The 16,659-nt window shown below is 50.1% G+C and overlaps 1 protein-coding gene across 12 annotated transcripts in view; it reads left to right on the top strand.

Moving 5' to 3' along the window:
- The window catches only part of CYFIP1 (cytoplasmic FMR1 interacting protein 1), a 113,676-nt gene that overhangs the window by 88,312 nt on the left and 8,705 nt on the right, over positions 1 to 16,659 (top strand). For all 12 annotated transcript variants that reach the window (XM_063631211.1, XM_063631207.1, XM_063631206.1 and 9 more), the window contains 4 exons: positions 1,659 to 1,746; positions 11,791 to 11,934; positions 12,863 to 12,953; positions 14,749 to 14,879. In XM_063631211.1, coding sequence (XP_063487281.1) covers positions 1,659 to 1,746; positions 11,791 to 11,934; positions 12,863 to 12,953; positions 14,749 to 14,879 — 454 coding nt within the window. The remainder of the gene's footprint in view (positions 1 to 1,658; positions 1,747 to 11,790; positions 11,935 to 12,862; positions 12,954 to 14,748; positions 14,880 to 16,659) is intronic.

Below are 16,659 nucleotides of genomic sequence, written 5' to 3'. Positions count from 1 at the left end.
CAGCTACTCGGGAGGCTGAGGCAGGAGAATCGTTTGAATCCGGAAGGCAGAGGTTGTGGTGAGCCGAGATCACACCACTGCCTTTCAGCCTGGGCATCAAGAGCGAAACTCCATCTCAGAAAAAAATAAAAAAGAAAAGCCGGCTGTAATGTAAGTGGCATCGTATCCTGGCGCTTGGCTCCCTGCATGGATTTGTACTCTGATTTTCCATTTGCTGTCCTCTCCCGCACCCCGCCCCCACCCCCGCCGTCACCATAGTAGGTGGACGGAGGCTGACATGTGTGCCGTAGCTTTGCAGGTGTGTCACCATCAGAGGTGGACAGAGGCTGATGGGTGTGCCGTGGCTTTGCAGGTGTGTCACCATCAGAGGTGGACAGAGGCTGATGGGTGTGCCGTGGCTTTGCAGGTGTGTCACCATCAGAGGTGGACAGAGGCTGACATGTGTGCCGTAGCTTTGCAGGTGTGTCACCATCAGAGGTGGACAGAGGCTGATGGGTGTGCCGTAGCTTTGCAGGTGTGTCACCATCAGAGGTGGACAGAGGCTCATGGGCGTGCTGTGGCTTTGCAGGTGTGCTGCTGTCAAGGGTGTGAGCAGTGCCCTGGAATCTCTGGGAAATGGGGTTCCCTTTTCTGAGCATCACCCTGACCATGGCGCCTTCTGATGGAATGTACTTCCTGGAACGGGTGTAAGAACACAGGCGCAGGGACACACAGACATGCACACATCCTGTTGTGGACACACCTGCAGATAACACATCTCCATACATGGACTCACGCAGATGCAGGTGCACAGAGACATGCAGACAGACATGCATGCCAAGCACTGAGGACTGTGGCACCCAGGGATATTGGCATACTGACAGCACAGGGATTTAGGATCCGTTTGGAAAGGCATACCTAGAAGTACCGCGGTAGGTAGTCAGGGGGCCTAGCGGCTTCTCCTCTGTGCAGCACGTCCTCTCAGATGCACACATTGTGTGGACAGCAGTATTTTCACAATTACATCTGTTTCCATTTCCTGAAGTGGAATATGAGTTAATCAAGTTCTTGGAATTACATAATTAGCAAATCCACAAAATTGTCCTTCTTATACTTCTTTGCAAAAGTTTTACGTGTTTAAACGAACGCTTCCAATTTGAAAGGCTTAGCTGAGTTTGATGTTTCTGCATGAAAATGGACACATTCGATTTTAAGTGTCCCCTAATCCATTATCAAGACACAATCTCTTGACTAATCGAGCGGTTTACAAATACCTAAGTGTCCCTATCCTTCCCTGCTGGTGTGTAACTTGTGATCTGAACCACTGGGGCGTCGCCGTTCTCGTCGCAGGCACTGCCCCACCGTCTTCGCCGTGTCTGGAAGCGCAGCAGAGCCCACGAGCTACCTGAGGATTGCGTTGGGCTCCAGGCGGCTCTGGTACAGCAGACCAGTCCCCAGGTGTTCCTGCTGTGGCCCCTGAGCTTTGGGTGCATTTATCATGTTTGAGTATTGAGATCTCATTCATTCTATGGTTTTCGATTCACAGAATTTTCCTATTTGATGATTTTATCAGTTGACTGGGAGGAAGATTTAGTAGATGGATTATGGAGGACTTCTGAATTTTAAAGAACTATTATTAAATTTGGTTTCTTTTTCTTTTTTAAATCTTTCTTGTTTAGGTTTGTTCGGACAGTGTTACCATTTTCTCAGGAATTTCAAAGAGATAAGCAGCCTAACGCACAACCTCAGTATCTGCATGGATCCAAGGTAGGCTCCAATGTGTTTGTGTTACGAGCTTCAAGCTCATGACGAAGCATGTTTTGAAGTGTAGTTTAATTGGTTTGGTTGCAGTGACCTAAATGTATCGCGCTGTGTATAAAATGTTATTTTTTTTTCCATTCTGTTAGCATCTTCCTGAAGAGTAGCAGTAATTTAAAACAAAAACTAGCCAACCAACCCAAAACAGTGCTTATCTAAAACTAGCGCGTATGTAGTGTTGGGACAGCTCTGGCCTTGTGATAGGTGTCAGGCTGGGCCTGGCCTCATTCCCGGCACAAACACAAGTGAGATTGTTGGAAGATTACAGGTTTAGAAACATCAAGCTGAGAAGACAAGTGGAAGAGGCTCAGGTGCCTTCCTGAGACAAGGAGGCCCAGGGTGGCGGTAAGGCCTGACGGGAGGAGCTGAGCTGGAAAGGTGAGCCCAGGGAAGGTCTGACATCCAGAAACAAGGATGTCAGCCTGCGCCTGGAGGGTGGAAACCCGGAGCACCGGGGTCTACCATGTGTGAGATAGGATGATGTCCACACGGGGGGGTGGCTGGGCTCGTCACAAGTCTGAGTATTATTAAGGGCTAGTTTCTTCATGTTTCAAGCACCCGTATGATTTAGTAAGGAAAATATAAACACTGTAGCAAAGAAGAGAGATGAAATGAGCAGACACCCCACAAAAATAGAGCAGAGCAAATACAAGCAGATCCCCAGCCTCAGCGGAGCTGGGGGAGGAACAATGATGGCGGCAAGAGCCAGCGGGCCCCAGGATGAGGGCAGAGGACCCGGCTCCCCTGTGAAGAGCGAAACCATCTTCCCGCTGCGAGCCGCGGTGTCCCCGGGCTTCGCGGTGGGGAAGGCTGCCAGCACTCATCAATATTTAAGTGTCCTTGCTCGTAGGAAGCGGGGACAATCACAGGACATTGTCTACCCCATCTGCCCAATGCCTGGAGCCGGGATGGGGAGGGCCCAGGCCCTGCCACTCGCACGCGTCCTGCACCTGGACACTTTCTAAAGCACCAGCCGGCTCTGAGTGGCGGAAACAGTGTTTTCCACTCATTCCTTTCTAACCCTGTGTTCTTCAGAGCGAGATCTTCTCACTCCAGTCCTCTGGGCGTCTTCCTTCTCCTTACAGGGCAGTGCCTTGGACCTGGCAGGAGCGCAAGTGTTTGCACGTGGGAAACGGCAAACACCCGAATCAGGGCATTGGTTTTTGGAAGGCCCAAGCCTCCGCATACGCTGCCCGTCTCTCCTGCCCCTGAAAAGAGCGAGTGTGGGCCGGGGGCGGCCTTTTTACGGCACTCAGAGCATCTCTGAGCAGGAGAGACAGGTCGTCTGAACTGCGTGCAGTGATGTGATGAAGGGGATGTGAGACTCCTCTTCGGGAAACGGGGCCCACGTGCACCAAGGGTGACTGTGTAAATGTTATGTCCTTGAAAATATGTTCTTTTTTTGGGGGGGGGGATGGAGTCTCGCTTTGTCACCCATGCTGGAGGGCAGTGGCACGATCTCGGCTCACTGCAGCCTCCGCCTCCTGGGTTCAAGTGATTCTCCTGCCTCAGCCTCCTGAGCAGCTGAGATTACAGGTGTGCAACACCATGCCTGGCTAATTTTTGTATTTTTGGTAGAGACGGGGTTTCACCATGTTGGCCAGGCTGGTCTCCAACTCCTGACCTCAGGTGATCTGCCCGCCTCAGCCTCCCAAAGTGCTGGGATTACAGATGTGAGCCACTGTGCCTGGCCATCTTTAGTGTTTTAGGGGTTGTTTTTTAGCAATGTTATGATGGCAATTGAAAAAAATACAATTCAGATCCTCCCTAGGGTGCAGATGTTTGAAGGAAATGGGTTCTCACCTTTCACAAAGACAAGATTAAAGGCCGGGGTGGGGGGCGGCCTTGCCTGCCTTGGGGAGAAAAATGTCAGGGCTGGGAGCCTCGCTGACACATGGTGGGCCAGGGTCGCCAATGCCTGGAGAACATGGGACAGGCTCATTCCATCATCCCACACTCCGCGTTCTTGAGGCTGTTGGCAGGTGCCGCCTCCGCAGTGCCCCTCCACCCTGTCTCTGTCCTTAGGCCCTCCTAATGGCTGTGGAACTGTGAGTGGACACACAGTTTGTGTGATTCTGGGCTTCATGCGGCTGTGTTGGTGCCCCAGGAGGGCGTCCAGACAGGTACCCGGGCGCCAAGAATGCAGTGACCGGGCCTCTCCTCTGTGGGGCAGGGTGGAGTGCACGCCTTGGCAGGGGTACGCCACAGCTGTTACGGGGCTGCCCCTCACTTCCTGAAGCCCTGTGGGTGGTTAAGAACTCACCTCCATTCTGCTCCACATGGAACTCCCATGTTCTTTCTAGCAAGGATTGAAGTTGACTTTTTTTCTTTTTTCTTTTTTCTTTTTTTTTTTCTTGAGATGGAGTCTCCTCTGTCACCCAGGATGGAGTGCAGGGCGCAATCTCGGCTTACTGCAACCTCCACCTCCTGGGTTCAAACAATTCTTCTGCCTCAGCGTCCCAAGTAGCTGGGATTAAAGACGTCTGCCACCATGCCCAGCCAATTTTTTGTATTTTTTTTTTAGTAGAGATGGGGTTTCACCATGTTGGCCAGGTTGGTCTTGAACTCCTGACCTCAAATGATCCGCCCACCTTTGCCTCCCAAAGTGTTGGGATTATAGGCATGAGTCACTGGTGGCGCCCAGTTGAAGCTGACTTTTATGCAATAATTAGTTATACTCAAAAGGATGTTTCTTTAAAGGATTAGAGTAAGTGTTCTGATGCTTCTGCTTCTGAAAGTAAAATGTAGCGTTTTACCTTTAGAACTGAAGGAAATGTTATTTTAGAAGATAGGACTAGAATGTTTGGCGAGTAAGAATAATTTCTTGGGTCTCTGTGAACTAAAAGTTATTTACTGTGGGCTTCTCTTGACTTTGAAATTTTTAATCTCTGTTTTAGACATAACAATAAAATACGTTTTTGTCACTCTCTGATAGAGAAGCGTTTGTGCACAGAGGGCACTGGGCAGAGAGGTTCCTCTGTCACCCCCATCTGGAGAGGACAGCTGTGGAAGCGAGGGAGGCTGGCCAAGGGTAGTCAGGTGACCCGACTGCGTGGGGCCGTGCACCTGCAGTTCTGATGGATCGAGTCCTGGAAGGGGCCTCCTGGGGTTGGTTTTTGAGATCCCAGGATAGCACTGTGGTGACATCTTTGCTGCCCAGTGTGTCTGTGTGCCCTTTGTGGTGTTAAAGGCTGTTGACACACATTTTTATTCTCCAGGATTTTCCTCCAGGAGTGCAGGGAGGCACTGTTGCTTCCATTAAGACACCGACATGAGCCCGCTGTTCCAGGGTGGTGGTGCAGGGTGCACATTTGCCTTGAGTCAGCCCCTACACCACCAGAGCACCCTGCTGCCCTGTGTGCATGGGCACCACCTCAGGGATGGCTCCAGGGAATGTGCACTTGGAGGCGTTTGCAAAGCTGATGCTCTTTTGGAGGGAAAGAAAGATTTGATGATGTGAATTTGATTTTTTTTTTAAATTCAACTATTTGCAACTGAACTTGAACCTCACTGTAAGAGATTTCTGCCTCCGTTTCAGAAACTGTGTTTGTGTTGTTTTTGTTAAAACCTAAACTAGTACATTGTTTTTTTGTTTTTGTTTTTGTGGTTTTTTTGTTTTTTTGTTTGTTTGTTTGTTTTTTTGAGACAGAGTCTGTCCCCCAGGCTGGAGTACAGTGGTGTGATCTTGCCTCACTGCAACCTCCAGTGATTCTTGTGATTCCAGTGATTCTTGTGCCTCAGCCTCCCGAGTAGTTGGGATTACAGGCATGCGCCACCACGCCTGGCCAATTTTTGTATTTTTAGTCGAGACGGGGTTTCACCATGTTGGCCAGGCTGGTCTCGAACTCCTGACCTCAGATGATCCACCCACCTCAGCCTCCCAAAGTGCTGGGATAAAGGCGTGAGCCACTGTGCCTGGCCATAAACCAGTAATTTTTTTTTTTTTTTTTTTTTTTTTTTGAGACAGGGTTTTTGCTTTGTCACCCATGCTGGATTGCAGTGGCGCAATCACAGTTCACTGAAACCTCTGCCTCCCGGGCTCAAGCAATCCTCCTGCCTCAGCCTCCCAAGTGGCTGGGACTACAGGCATGCACCACCACATCTGGCTAATTTTTGTGTTTTTTGTAGAGACGGGATTTCACCATGTTGCACAGGCTGGTCACGAACTCCTGAGCTCAAGCAGATCTCCTGCTTCGGCCTCCCAAAGTGCTGGGATGTAGGCGTGAGCCACCGTGCCCAGCCCTAAACCAGTAATTTTCTATTAGATTATTTAGACATATACAAGTGACACTGATGTTGACCACCACCCACTCAAAAAAAGGCTGGATACTAAAAGAGATGATATCTGAGCTGAGTCGTGTGCTCACAGCAGACAGCCTTTGTACTCACAAGCACTCATGTATGCCACGTGCACTTGCTTCTGCTGCAGTATGAGTCACAGTGTATTATCTGTGTGATTATGGAATACACAGGAATCCACTCAGATTAGTGCTTTTTTTATGAATAGCGAACTAGGGCTAGTATCTTGCAGGAATAAAATAACTTAGATGAGGGACCCATTTATGTGATGTTATCTTTTTGGTTCTTGGTCATGTCACCACTTACAGCATGTCTGCTTCTCAGTAAGACACCCTTTTGAGCACATTAACTAGTATTCTTTATCTCGTAAGTAAGATTGTCCCCAATTCACAGATGAAGGCTCAGAGTGTCATGAATGTCAGAGAACCCAAGTTGCACGACTGGCGAGTCCAGAGACAGCTCTGTGTGCTGTGACCCACCTCCTCTGCTTGTCGAATGAGGCTGGAGACTCTGTATCAGGCATGGGCAGCAGAGTCTGTCTTGAACCGAGCTGTGTGACTGGACGTCCAGAGTGCTTCCTCTTCTGAGCTTAAGTCTTTTACAGCATGGTGTTTGTGACAGTGCCCTTGCCCAGAAGTAGTGCCTCCTCCCACTCCCTGAGTAGTTAAGTCACATCTGCTGTTTGTTACCCTAGCTGTGTTGTCTCTTGGGTGTGTCATCTTTGGTGTGAGCTTAGTCTACTGGGAAACTGGACACTGGGCAGGGGGCCAGAGGCCTGGGACCATGTGTTCATTGAGTGATGCCTCCTCTGACAGCTGTCATGCCGAGCCAGTCAGGGCGGGTCTGAGAATGAATTCTCTCACTTGTAACATGAGGTCATTAGATTTCACTGATGACTTTCATGTTCTTCTTTTCAAACACGAACCTGTTTGAACCTGTTATCAACCAAAAATATTACACAGAATCCCAGCACATAAAGCCCAGGGTGCTGCTCTGAGGAGGGGCTGGGAGGAGGGTGTGTGGACGAAGATCTGTAGATGGTTTCTTCCAGGTTGCAAGGGGCCACAGGGCTTGGGCCTGGGACAGACACTGGGTGGGGTTTCTGTCCTTCAGTGTTGTCTAATCTGGTCACTGTAGTATTTTATAATCAGTTTTGGCTCTTTGTTTTGAGGGGGTCTCATGACCCTCTACACATCTGATGATTCACTAGAAGGACTCACAGAACCCAGTCTTACAGCTGCAGTTTATTCCAGCAAAGGGGTACAAAGCAGGATCAGTAATGGAAACAGACAGATCAGGCGGAGGCTGAAGAAAGCAGGAGTGGCTGTGTTAATATAAGATAAAATCAACTTCAGAGCAAAGAATATTGCCAGGGAGATTACATAATAATAAGTCAAACCACCACGAAGAAAACATAGCAATGCTAAATGTTTATGCATCAAACAACAAGGCTTCTGTACTTGAAGGAAAGACTAATAGAAATAAAGGAGAAGTGAACAGTGCCACAGTTACAGTTGGGGACTTCAACTCTCATTTTAGTAATTGACAGAACAAGTAGACACAAAATCAGCAACAGTAGAAAAGAACTGAACACCACTATCGACCAACAGGATCTAACTGATGTGTGTAGGATAATCTACCCCACAACAGCAGAATATATACGTTTTTCAGATTCCCATGAAACATTCACCAAGATAGACCATACCCTGGGCCATAAAACTCACCTCAACAAAGGCCGGGCGCGGTGGCTCACACTTGTAATCCCAGCACTTTGGGAGGCCGAGGCGGGTGGATCACGAGGTCAGGAGATCGAGACCACGGTGAAACCCCGTCTCTACTAAAAATACAAAAAATTAGCCGGGCGTGGTAGCGGGCGCCTGTAGTCCCAGCTACTCGGAGAGGCTGAGGCAGGAGAATGGCGTGAACCCAGGAGGCGGAGCTTGCAGTGAGCCGAGATCGCGCCACTGCACTCCAGCCTGGGCGACAGAGCGAGACTCCGTCTCAAAAAAAAAAAAAAACTCACCTCAACAAAATTTAAAGAACTGAAATCCTATGGAGAGTGTTCTCCAACCACAATGAACTCAAACCAGAAACCAATAATAAAAAGATAACCAGGAAATCTCTATATGCTTGGAAGTTAACACACTTTTAAATAATCCTTGGATCGAAGAGGAAATCTCAAGAGAATTTAAAAAATACATTGAATTGAATGAAATGCAAATATATCAAGATTTATTTGATATATACAGCTAAAGAAGTGATTTATTTGATTTATTTATTTGATTTATTTGATTTATTTGGTATACAGCTAAAGAAGTGCTGAGAGGGAAATTTATAGCACTGAATACTCACAGTAGGGGTCTCCTGCTATCTGCACCCATGTCCTTAGACAAGCTGAGGGGTGTCCTTCTGCAGGAACCACCTTGATATGTTTTGGCTCTATGTCCCCACCCAAATCTCATCTGAAATTGTAATCCTCATAACCCCCATGAGTCAAGGGAGGGACCTGGTGGGAGGTGATTGGATCATGGGGGTGATGATGTTCTCATGATAGTGAGTGAGTTCTCACGAGATCTGATGGTTTTATAAGGGGCTCTTCCCCTTCACGCTCTCTTCTCATTCCTGCCACCTTGTGAAGAAGGTGCCTGCTCCCCCTTCACCTTCCGCCATGATTGAGGTTTTCTGAGGCTTCCCCAACCATGTGGAACTATGAGTCAATTAAACCTCTTTCCTTTATAAATTACCCAGTCTCAGATATTTCTTTATAGCAGGGTGAAAATGGACTAATACAGTAAATTGGTACTGGTAGAGTCGAGTACTGCTATAAAGATACCTGAAAATGTGGAAGTGACTTTGGAACTGGGTAACAGGCAGAGGTTGGAACAGTTTGGAGGGCTCCGAAGAAGGCAGGAAAATGTGGGAAAGTTTGGAACTCTCTACAGACTTGTTGAATGTTTTTTGTTTGTTTGTTTGTTTTTTGAGATGGAGTCTCACCCTGTTGCCCAGGCTGGAGTGCAGTGGCACAATCTCAGCTCACTGCAACTTCCGCCTCCCGGGTTCAAATAATTCTCCTGCCTCAGCCTCCCAAGTAGCTGGGATTACAGGTGCCCACCACCACGCCCAGCTAATTTTTTTGTATTTTTAGTGGACACAGAGTTTCACCATGTTGGCCAGGCTGTTCTCAAACTCCTGACCTTGTGATCCGCCCACCTCAGCCTCCCAAAGTGCTAGGATTACAGGCCTGAGCCACCGCTCCCGGCCTGTTGAATGGTTTTGACCAAAATGCTGATGGTGCTATGGACAATGAAGTGCAGGCTAAGGTGGTCTCAGATGGAATCGAGGAGCTTGTTGGGAACTGGAGCAAAGGTCACTTTTACTATACTTTAGCAAAGAGACTAGCAGCATTTTGCCCCGCCCTAGAGATATGTGGTACATTGAACTTGAGAGAGATCTGAAATTGGAGTTTATGTTTAAAAGGGAAGCAGAGTATAAAAGTTTGGAAAATTTGCAGCCTGAGGATGTGATGGAAAAGAAAAACCCATTTTCTGGGGAGGAATTCAAGCTGGCTGCAGAAATTTGGAACGTCAATCACCAAGACAATGGGGAAAACGTCTCCAGGACATGTACGAGGCAGCCCCTGCCATCACAAACACAGAGGCCTAGGAGGGAAAAATGGTTTCCTTGGCTGGTGCCCTGCCCCCGTGGCTCCCCCTCCTGCACACCCCCCGCCCCCGCCCCACGCCGTGCAGCTTCAGGACTTGGTGCCCTGCATCCCTGCTTCCCCGTCGCTAAAAGGGGCCAACATACAGCTCAGGCTGTTGCTTCAGAGGGTACAAGCCCCAAGCCTTGGTGGCTTCCCCATGGTGTTGGACCACCTAGATTTCAAAGGATATGTGGAAATGCCTTATTTTCCAGGCAGAAGTTTGCTGTGGGGGTGGAGCCATCATGGAGAACCTCTGCTAGGGCAGTGAAGAAGGGAAATGTGGGGTTGGAGGCCCACACGTGGAGTCCCCACTGGAATACTGCCTAGTGGAGCTGTAAAAAGAGGGCCACCCTCCTCCAGACCCCAGACAGCTTGCACCGTGTACCTGGAAAAGCCGCAGACACTCAATGCCAGCCCGTGAAAACAGCCAGGAGGAGGACTGTACCCTGCAAAGCCACAGGAGCAAAGCCACTTGGAGCTGCCCAAGACCATGGAGCCCACATCTTGCATCAGTGTGACCTGGATGTGAGACACGGAGTCAAAGGAGATTATTTTAAAGCTTTAAGATTTAATAACTGCCCCACTGGGCTTGGACTTCCATGGGGCCTGGAGCCCCTTTGTTTTGGTCAGTTTGTCCCATTTGCAATGGGAGCATTTATCCAATGCCTGTACCCTATTGTATCTAGGAAGTAACTAACTTGTTTTTGATTATATAGGCTCATAGGTGGAAGGGACTTGTCTCAGATGAGACTTTGGACTTGGACTTTTGAGTTAATGCTGGAATGAGTTAAGACTTTGGGAGACTGTTGGGAAAGCATGATTGTATTTTGAAATGTGAGAACCCATGAGATTTGGGAGGGGACAAGAGCAGAATGATAGTTTGGCTGTGTCCCCACCCAAATCTCATCTTGACTTGTAATCCCCATTATGCCCACATGTCAAGGGCGGGACCTGGTGGGAGTTGATTGGTTCATGGGGGTAGTTTTCCACATGCTGTTCTTGTGATAGTGAGTTCTCACGAGATCTGATGGTTTTATAAGGAGCTTCGCCTTTTGTTCTCTCTTATCTTTCCTGCCTTCTTGTGAAGAAGGTGCTTGCTTCCCCTTTACCCTCTGCATAACTAAGTTTCCTGAGGCCTCCCCAGCCATGTGAAGCTGTGAGTCAGTTAAACCTGCCTTTTTTTTTTTTTTTTTTGAGATGGAGTCTCGTTCTGTCACCCAGGCTGGAGTGCAGTGGTGCGATCTCTGCTCACTGCAAGCTCCACCTCCCAGGTTCATGCCATTCCCCTGCCTCAGCCTCCCGAGTAGCTGGGACTACAGGCGCCCGCCACCACACCTGGCTAATTTTTTGTATATTTAGTAGAGACGGGGTTTCACCATGTTAGCCAGGATGGTCTCGATCTTCTGACCTCATGATCCGCCCGCCTCGGCCACCCAAAGTGCTGGGATTACAGGCGTGATTCGCCACACCTGGCCTAAACCTGCTTTTTTTAAAAAATAAATTATGCAGTCTTGGGTATTTCTCTATAGCAGTGTGAAAATGGACTAATACACACCCTAACTACCTTCCTCACCCTCCCACCCCACAGGGGTCTCTCTCCCAGCTCCGGGGGTGCCCTGTGCATCCTGAGAAGGCAGCTCCCCCGGCCCCTTCAGGGTCGGACCTTGGGCATCCTGCTGGGAGACTGGGAGGCAGGGGGAGACTCTGAGTGGTATTCATTTCTCATTCTAGACTTCAAAATGGCTTCTAGCGAGTCAGCTATTCAAATGTTGAAACACCAAATGGTTTTGTTTTCTATTTTAGCAGGTTTCTTTTTGGTGGCAGGCTAAGTAGGTTTTGTAACTGTCCGGTTAAGGGCAGTAGATTTTACCAGTCAGTAAATTCGGACCCGTTCACCTGAGCCTGTGTGTGTTGAGTGATCTTCTCACGCAGTTCTTCATCTGCACATGTGTGCGGGGACCATGCTGAGAGCTCTGTGCCCTGTCTTCCAGGCTTTGAACTTGGCCTACTCCAGCATTTATGGCAGCTACCGGAACTTTGTGGGACCTCCACACTTTCAAGTCATCTGCCGGCTCCTCGGCTACCAGGGTATCGCGGTGGTCATGGAGGAGCTGCTGAAGGTCGTCAAGAGCCTGGTGAGTGTTCCCTGGACGTGCTTCCTTCACACAGCCTGGATTCCCTGGGGCACCCACGCCAGAGGGTCTTCTCTGCCTGGACTGTGATTCTCCAACAGCTGGATTCGTTCAGTTAGGCTTCAAACATTTCTGACCATATATAGTTTGATACTTCTCTCATCTTTTCAAACTCAAGAGAATGGGTCCAGGTTATTTTAACTGATACACAGAGTTTTTATTTGTATGTATAGAGAGGGGGTCTTGCTATGTTGCCCAGGCTGGCCTTGAACTCCTGGGTTCCAGAGATCTGCCCATCTTGGCCTCCCAAAGTGCCGGGGTTACAGGCGTGAGCCACCTTGGCCAGCCTGGATTTAGTTTTCTAGACATAACTTACTTTTTATAATTTTTCATCCTTTTTATTATTTTAATCTTCTGTGACTGACCATGTAAGAGTTTGGTCACTTGGCACAGCCATCACCCCGTGACCCAAACAGGTCCTTCCAGGACCTGCTGGGGACTCTGCCCCAAAACATGTGGCAGCTTGGAGGGTGTTAGGATTGCTGACCTCACCACAGCTGAGCCTGGGGCCGCAGCCAGGAGCACAGACGGCGTCCTGGGGGACCCTGGAGCTGGCAGTGCTCACGAGACTGGGGTGCATCCCCATAGGAGACACCTGGAGGCAAAGCTCTCCCCTCACTGTGGCACACCGGGACCACTTTCATCTTCAAAGAGGAGTCCGGTTTCAGAACATGAATTCAGTCATGGGAAGCCACCTGGTGATGGTTGCTCTCTCTCCAGGAGTGGATTTTATTCCCCAGCCAGACAATCCTGCAGCCTTGCTTGTTACTGAGCTCTTTGCTAACAGACTTGTTTCAGGGTGTGCGCCGGCCACAGGCATTAGCAGAGCGGAGTGGGGTGGCTGACGCAGCCTGTCTTGTCTCCCCCGCAGCTGCAAGGCACAATCCTGCAGTATGTGAAGACGCTGATGGAGGTGATGCCCAAGATCTGCCGCCTGCCCCGGCATGAGTACGGCTCTCCCGGTGAGTGCGGGCGTGTGGAGCTCGCAGTGCTGTCTGTGGAGAGGTCAGAAAGGAATTCAAGTCAGAAATTCTTGAGAAGGATTAGATTTGCCACGTGGGAGGAGGCAGTAGACAGATAATTGCACCTTACAACCAGGAAGAGGTGTGTTGGGGTCACTGTCTGCAGGCGAGGAAGCTGAGGTCAGCCTGCAAGAGTTGAGATGACAGAGCCCTGAACACCGCGCTGTCACGCGCCCCTACGAAAGAACCGCTGCACGATGAGGCGAGAGAGCCGACTCCCGGGTCCTGCTGCCCTGCTGGGCCTATAGGGACTTGAGGCTCAGAGACAGGCCCACCAAGGTGGTGCAAGGCCTGCCCCTGCCCCTAGGCCGTCCCATCCATCTGCAGGTCCGGCTGCGGGGCCCTCAGGCAGGTGTGCTCTTAGGGACAGGCCCACGTGACTTGCTGTGGGCTGGTTTGGGGCTATGCAAATAAATAGCTTTAGTGGTCTCAAAAAGCATCGTCTCATAAAATTGTATGACAGGGACCTTTGTCACGTAACAAAACTGCTTTTAGTCTCTTACCTGGCCGAGTTTTCTTGAAAGCTGGACAGTTGAACACTAGCCTTGTGTTGTAAAGTGACTTGAGCCTGCACGTGGGTGACCGACGAGGCACTGTCCTGATGGGCAGTCAGTCAGCGTGGCTGAGCTCTTGAACACGTTCTCAGGACTTCTTGCTTTTTGGCAACTCCCCAGGGCTCCTGCTGGTGTTTGAGGAGACGATCAGGTGTCCCCCTCAGCCACCATGGGGAATTAGCCATCGGCACGGCCCTGGCTCAAGAGAATCTGATTTCAGTTTATTGTCAGAAAGTAGATGAGGAATGCTGGGATGATTAAAACCAATGCTTATGTCGTGACTAGAGATGGAAATTTCAGATGTTGAGGAGGGAGCCATTTCCCAGGGTGGTACAGGGAAAGCTTGTTGGGAATGACACAGGTGCAGGAGCGTCCCCGCCCCCGCCAAGTGGGGCTGAGTCCCCGCAGCAGTGCTGAGAGCTGGGAGGAGCAGAGGGGTCATGTCAGGCCGCTGGTCCTTGGGGAAGGGGCACTCAGGCAAGACCTGCTGGGACAAGGGTTTAAGGTCTGCTGAGCCTCCTGCTTTGCTCTTCCCAGGGTAGTTTCGGCCCCTCCTGATGCCACGTTCATTGTGCAGTCAGCTGCCGGTTTCTGTCTGGGCTGGAATTGAAGCTGTAGATTGGCTGGGAAACGTTGGCCTTCTGTCCCATATTTGCACCTTGTGTCTTTTTGTGCCTTATTCCGCTGTCAGGGATGCCGCTGAGACGCCTGCTTTGCTCTGGAGCTGGCCTGGTGTGTGGCCTCCCGTTGGGTGTGCTGTTAGTTAGCTGCAGGCTTCCTAGATGCCCTTTCTCAGATTAGGTGCGGCCCCTTCCATGCCTGCGAAGAGAGATTGCATTTTTTCAAATACCTTGTCTGCCCCCACTGGGGATGTGGTGCAGTCTTTATCCTTGTCACGTGGTGACGTTTCCTATCATCATAGCCTTCCCCAAAGATATGGGGTTGAGTTGAAAAGAGGCCTCAGAGCCGAGGCCCAGGGTCACATGGTGTGTGGAGAATGTGCCCAGGTGGCGAATAAACCACTGCTGCAGGGAAGATGCTGGGGATGGGACGTTGTGGCCGTCCTTATAGCCAGGCTTGATGGCGGTGTCAGAACGGCAGGTGCTCCTGGCTGTGGACCCAGGCTGCTAGGGCCCGGCCCCCTCCAGTCCCCCAACCGCACCTCACTCCCGCCACTGTAGGTATCCTGGAGTTCTTCCACCACCAGCTGAAGGACATTGTGGAGTACGCAGAGCTGAAGACGGTGTGCTTCCAGAACCTGCGGGAGGTGGGGAACGCCATCCTCTTCTGCCTGCTCATTGAGCAGAGCCTGGTGAGTGGCACCCCCCCCAACCCCACTCGCCCCGCCCCAGCCCACCGCACCCCACCCCGCCCCACCCCGCCCCACCCCACCCCGCCCCACCAGCCAGGGGAGGGCTTTCTTTGGCGGGTTCTTTAGTGGGGGTGTGGCAACAGCAGTGCGGTAAAGCATCATTTGTTTTTTCGTGGCTATTGAGACTTTAGTTTGAATTTGTTCCCTTCAATTGAAAAACAAAAATGTACTGTAGTTCACTCTCAAGAATGTTTCTCTGTGGTAACATCATAAAACTGTTTTATTATGTGATGTTTTCAACATCTAAATGAACATATGTGGCGTGCCTGTAAGGTATAAGGCATTGCTGCACAGGAGGGCTCTCTGCATGCCTGAGGCCGCTGAGCCGTTGAAGTGTGGCTCAGTGTGACCGAGGAACTGAGTACTAAATGTTATTGAATTATCACTGATTTAAATCTGGCTACACGTGCCCCATGGTGGACAGCACGAGTGGCCAGCATGAAAGGGGAGCCCCCAGGAGCCCACCACCTCTTAGGACATGGCACAGTGGACGCCTCGCATTTTCGACTGGCCACCTTTTTATGGTGCTGTCTGGCTGTCCCTCTGTCCTGTACATCACAGCAGCTCAGTTTATAACCTCCTGGGCTGGGAAAGCCAGTGGGAAATGGAATCTCAGGTGGCCCTCTCCTGCCTTCCGTCGTGACTAACGAGGTGGGCATCTCTGTTCATTCGTTGCGTCTTCTTGTTTCTTTTCCTGTGAAATGCCCCCATTGAGTTATTTTGCCTATTTTTTTTCTTTTTTTGTGAGACGTAGTCTTGCTCTGTCGCCCAGGCTAGAGTGCAGTGGTGCGATCTCGGCTCACTGCAAGCTCCGCCTCCCGGGTTCACACCATTCTCCTGCCTCAGCCTCCGAAGTAGCTGGGACTACAGGCACCCGCCACCACGCCCAGCTAATTTTTTGTATTTTTAATAGAGACGGGGTTTCACCGTGTTAGCCAGGCTGGCCTCCAACTCCTGACTTTGTGATCCACCCGCCTTGGCCTCCCAAAGTGCTGGGATTACAGGCGCGAGCCACCGCGCCCGGCCTCTTTTGCCTATTTTTCTACAGCTCATTCTGTACAGACTCTTTATGTGCTGCACATATTGTAAATTCTTCTCCCATTTGTGGCTTACCTTTTCACTCTGATAGTGGTGATTTTTGATAAAATGCTCTTAATTTGGATGTAGCCTTTTTTTTTTAAATGATTAGCACTTTCTGTATTTTTTTTTTAATCTACCATCTGCACATGGAACTTTCAGTATCTTTTTAAAGATGTTTTCCCTGCCTTGGGGTCATGAAGACATTCCTTTACATTCTCATCTAAAGATTTTAAGCTTTGCCTTCTGCATGGAAGTTTGTAATCCTTCTGGAGTTGGTCTTTGTGTATAATGTGAGAGGCAGACGAAGCTTCTTTCTCTCTCTGTGCAGACCCGGTTGTCCCTCCTCTAGTGGCTGAAGGGCTCCTTCTCCCGTTGCTGACCAGTAGTGTCCCCTGCCGTCTGCCAGCTTTTCATGGGCACACCGGCCTGTCTCCTGGCTTTCTGCCACATCCCACTGGTCCAGGCATCTGTCTCTGGCATCATAGCACGTTGTCTTGCTCATCGTTGCTCTAACATGACTCTCGAGTCCCCACTTGCCGCGTTCCCTGCCTTGCTCCTCCTTCTTCAGCATGTTCCCTCCTCAGGGCTCTTTGCTCTGCCCTGTTCTAGGATTGGTTTGCCACATGCCCTGGCGAAGCGT

The sequence above is a fragment of the Symphalangus syndactylus genome, chromosome 22 (assembly GCF_028878055.3).
Source record: "Symphalangus syndactylus isolate Jambi chromosome 22, NHGRI_mSymSyn1-v2.1_pri, whole genome shotgun sequence".
Taxonomy (NCBI): domain Eukaryota; kingdom Metazoa; phylum Chordata; class Mammalia; order Primates; family Hylobatidae; genus Symphalangus; species Symphalangus syndactylus.
Note: the sequence above shows the minus strand (reverse complement) of the source record. Positions and strands in the feature narration are given on the sequence as shown.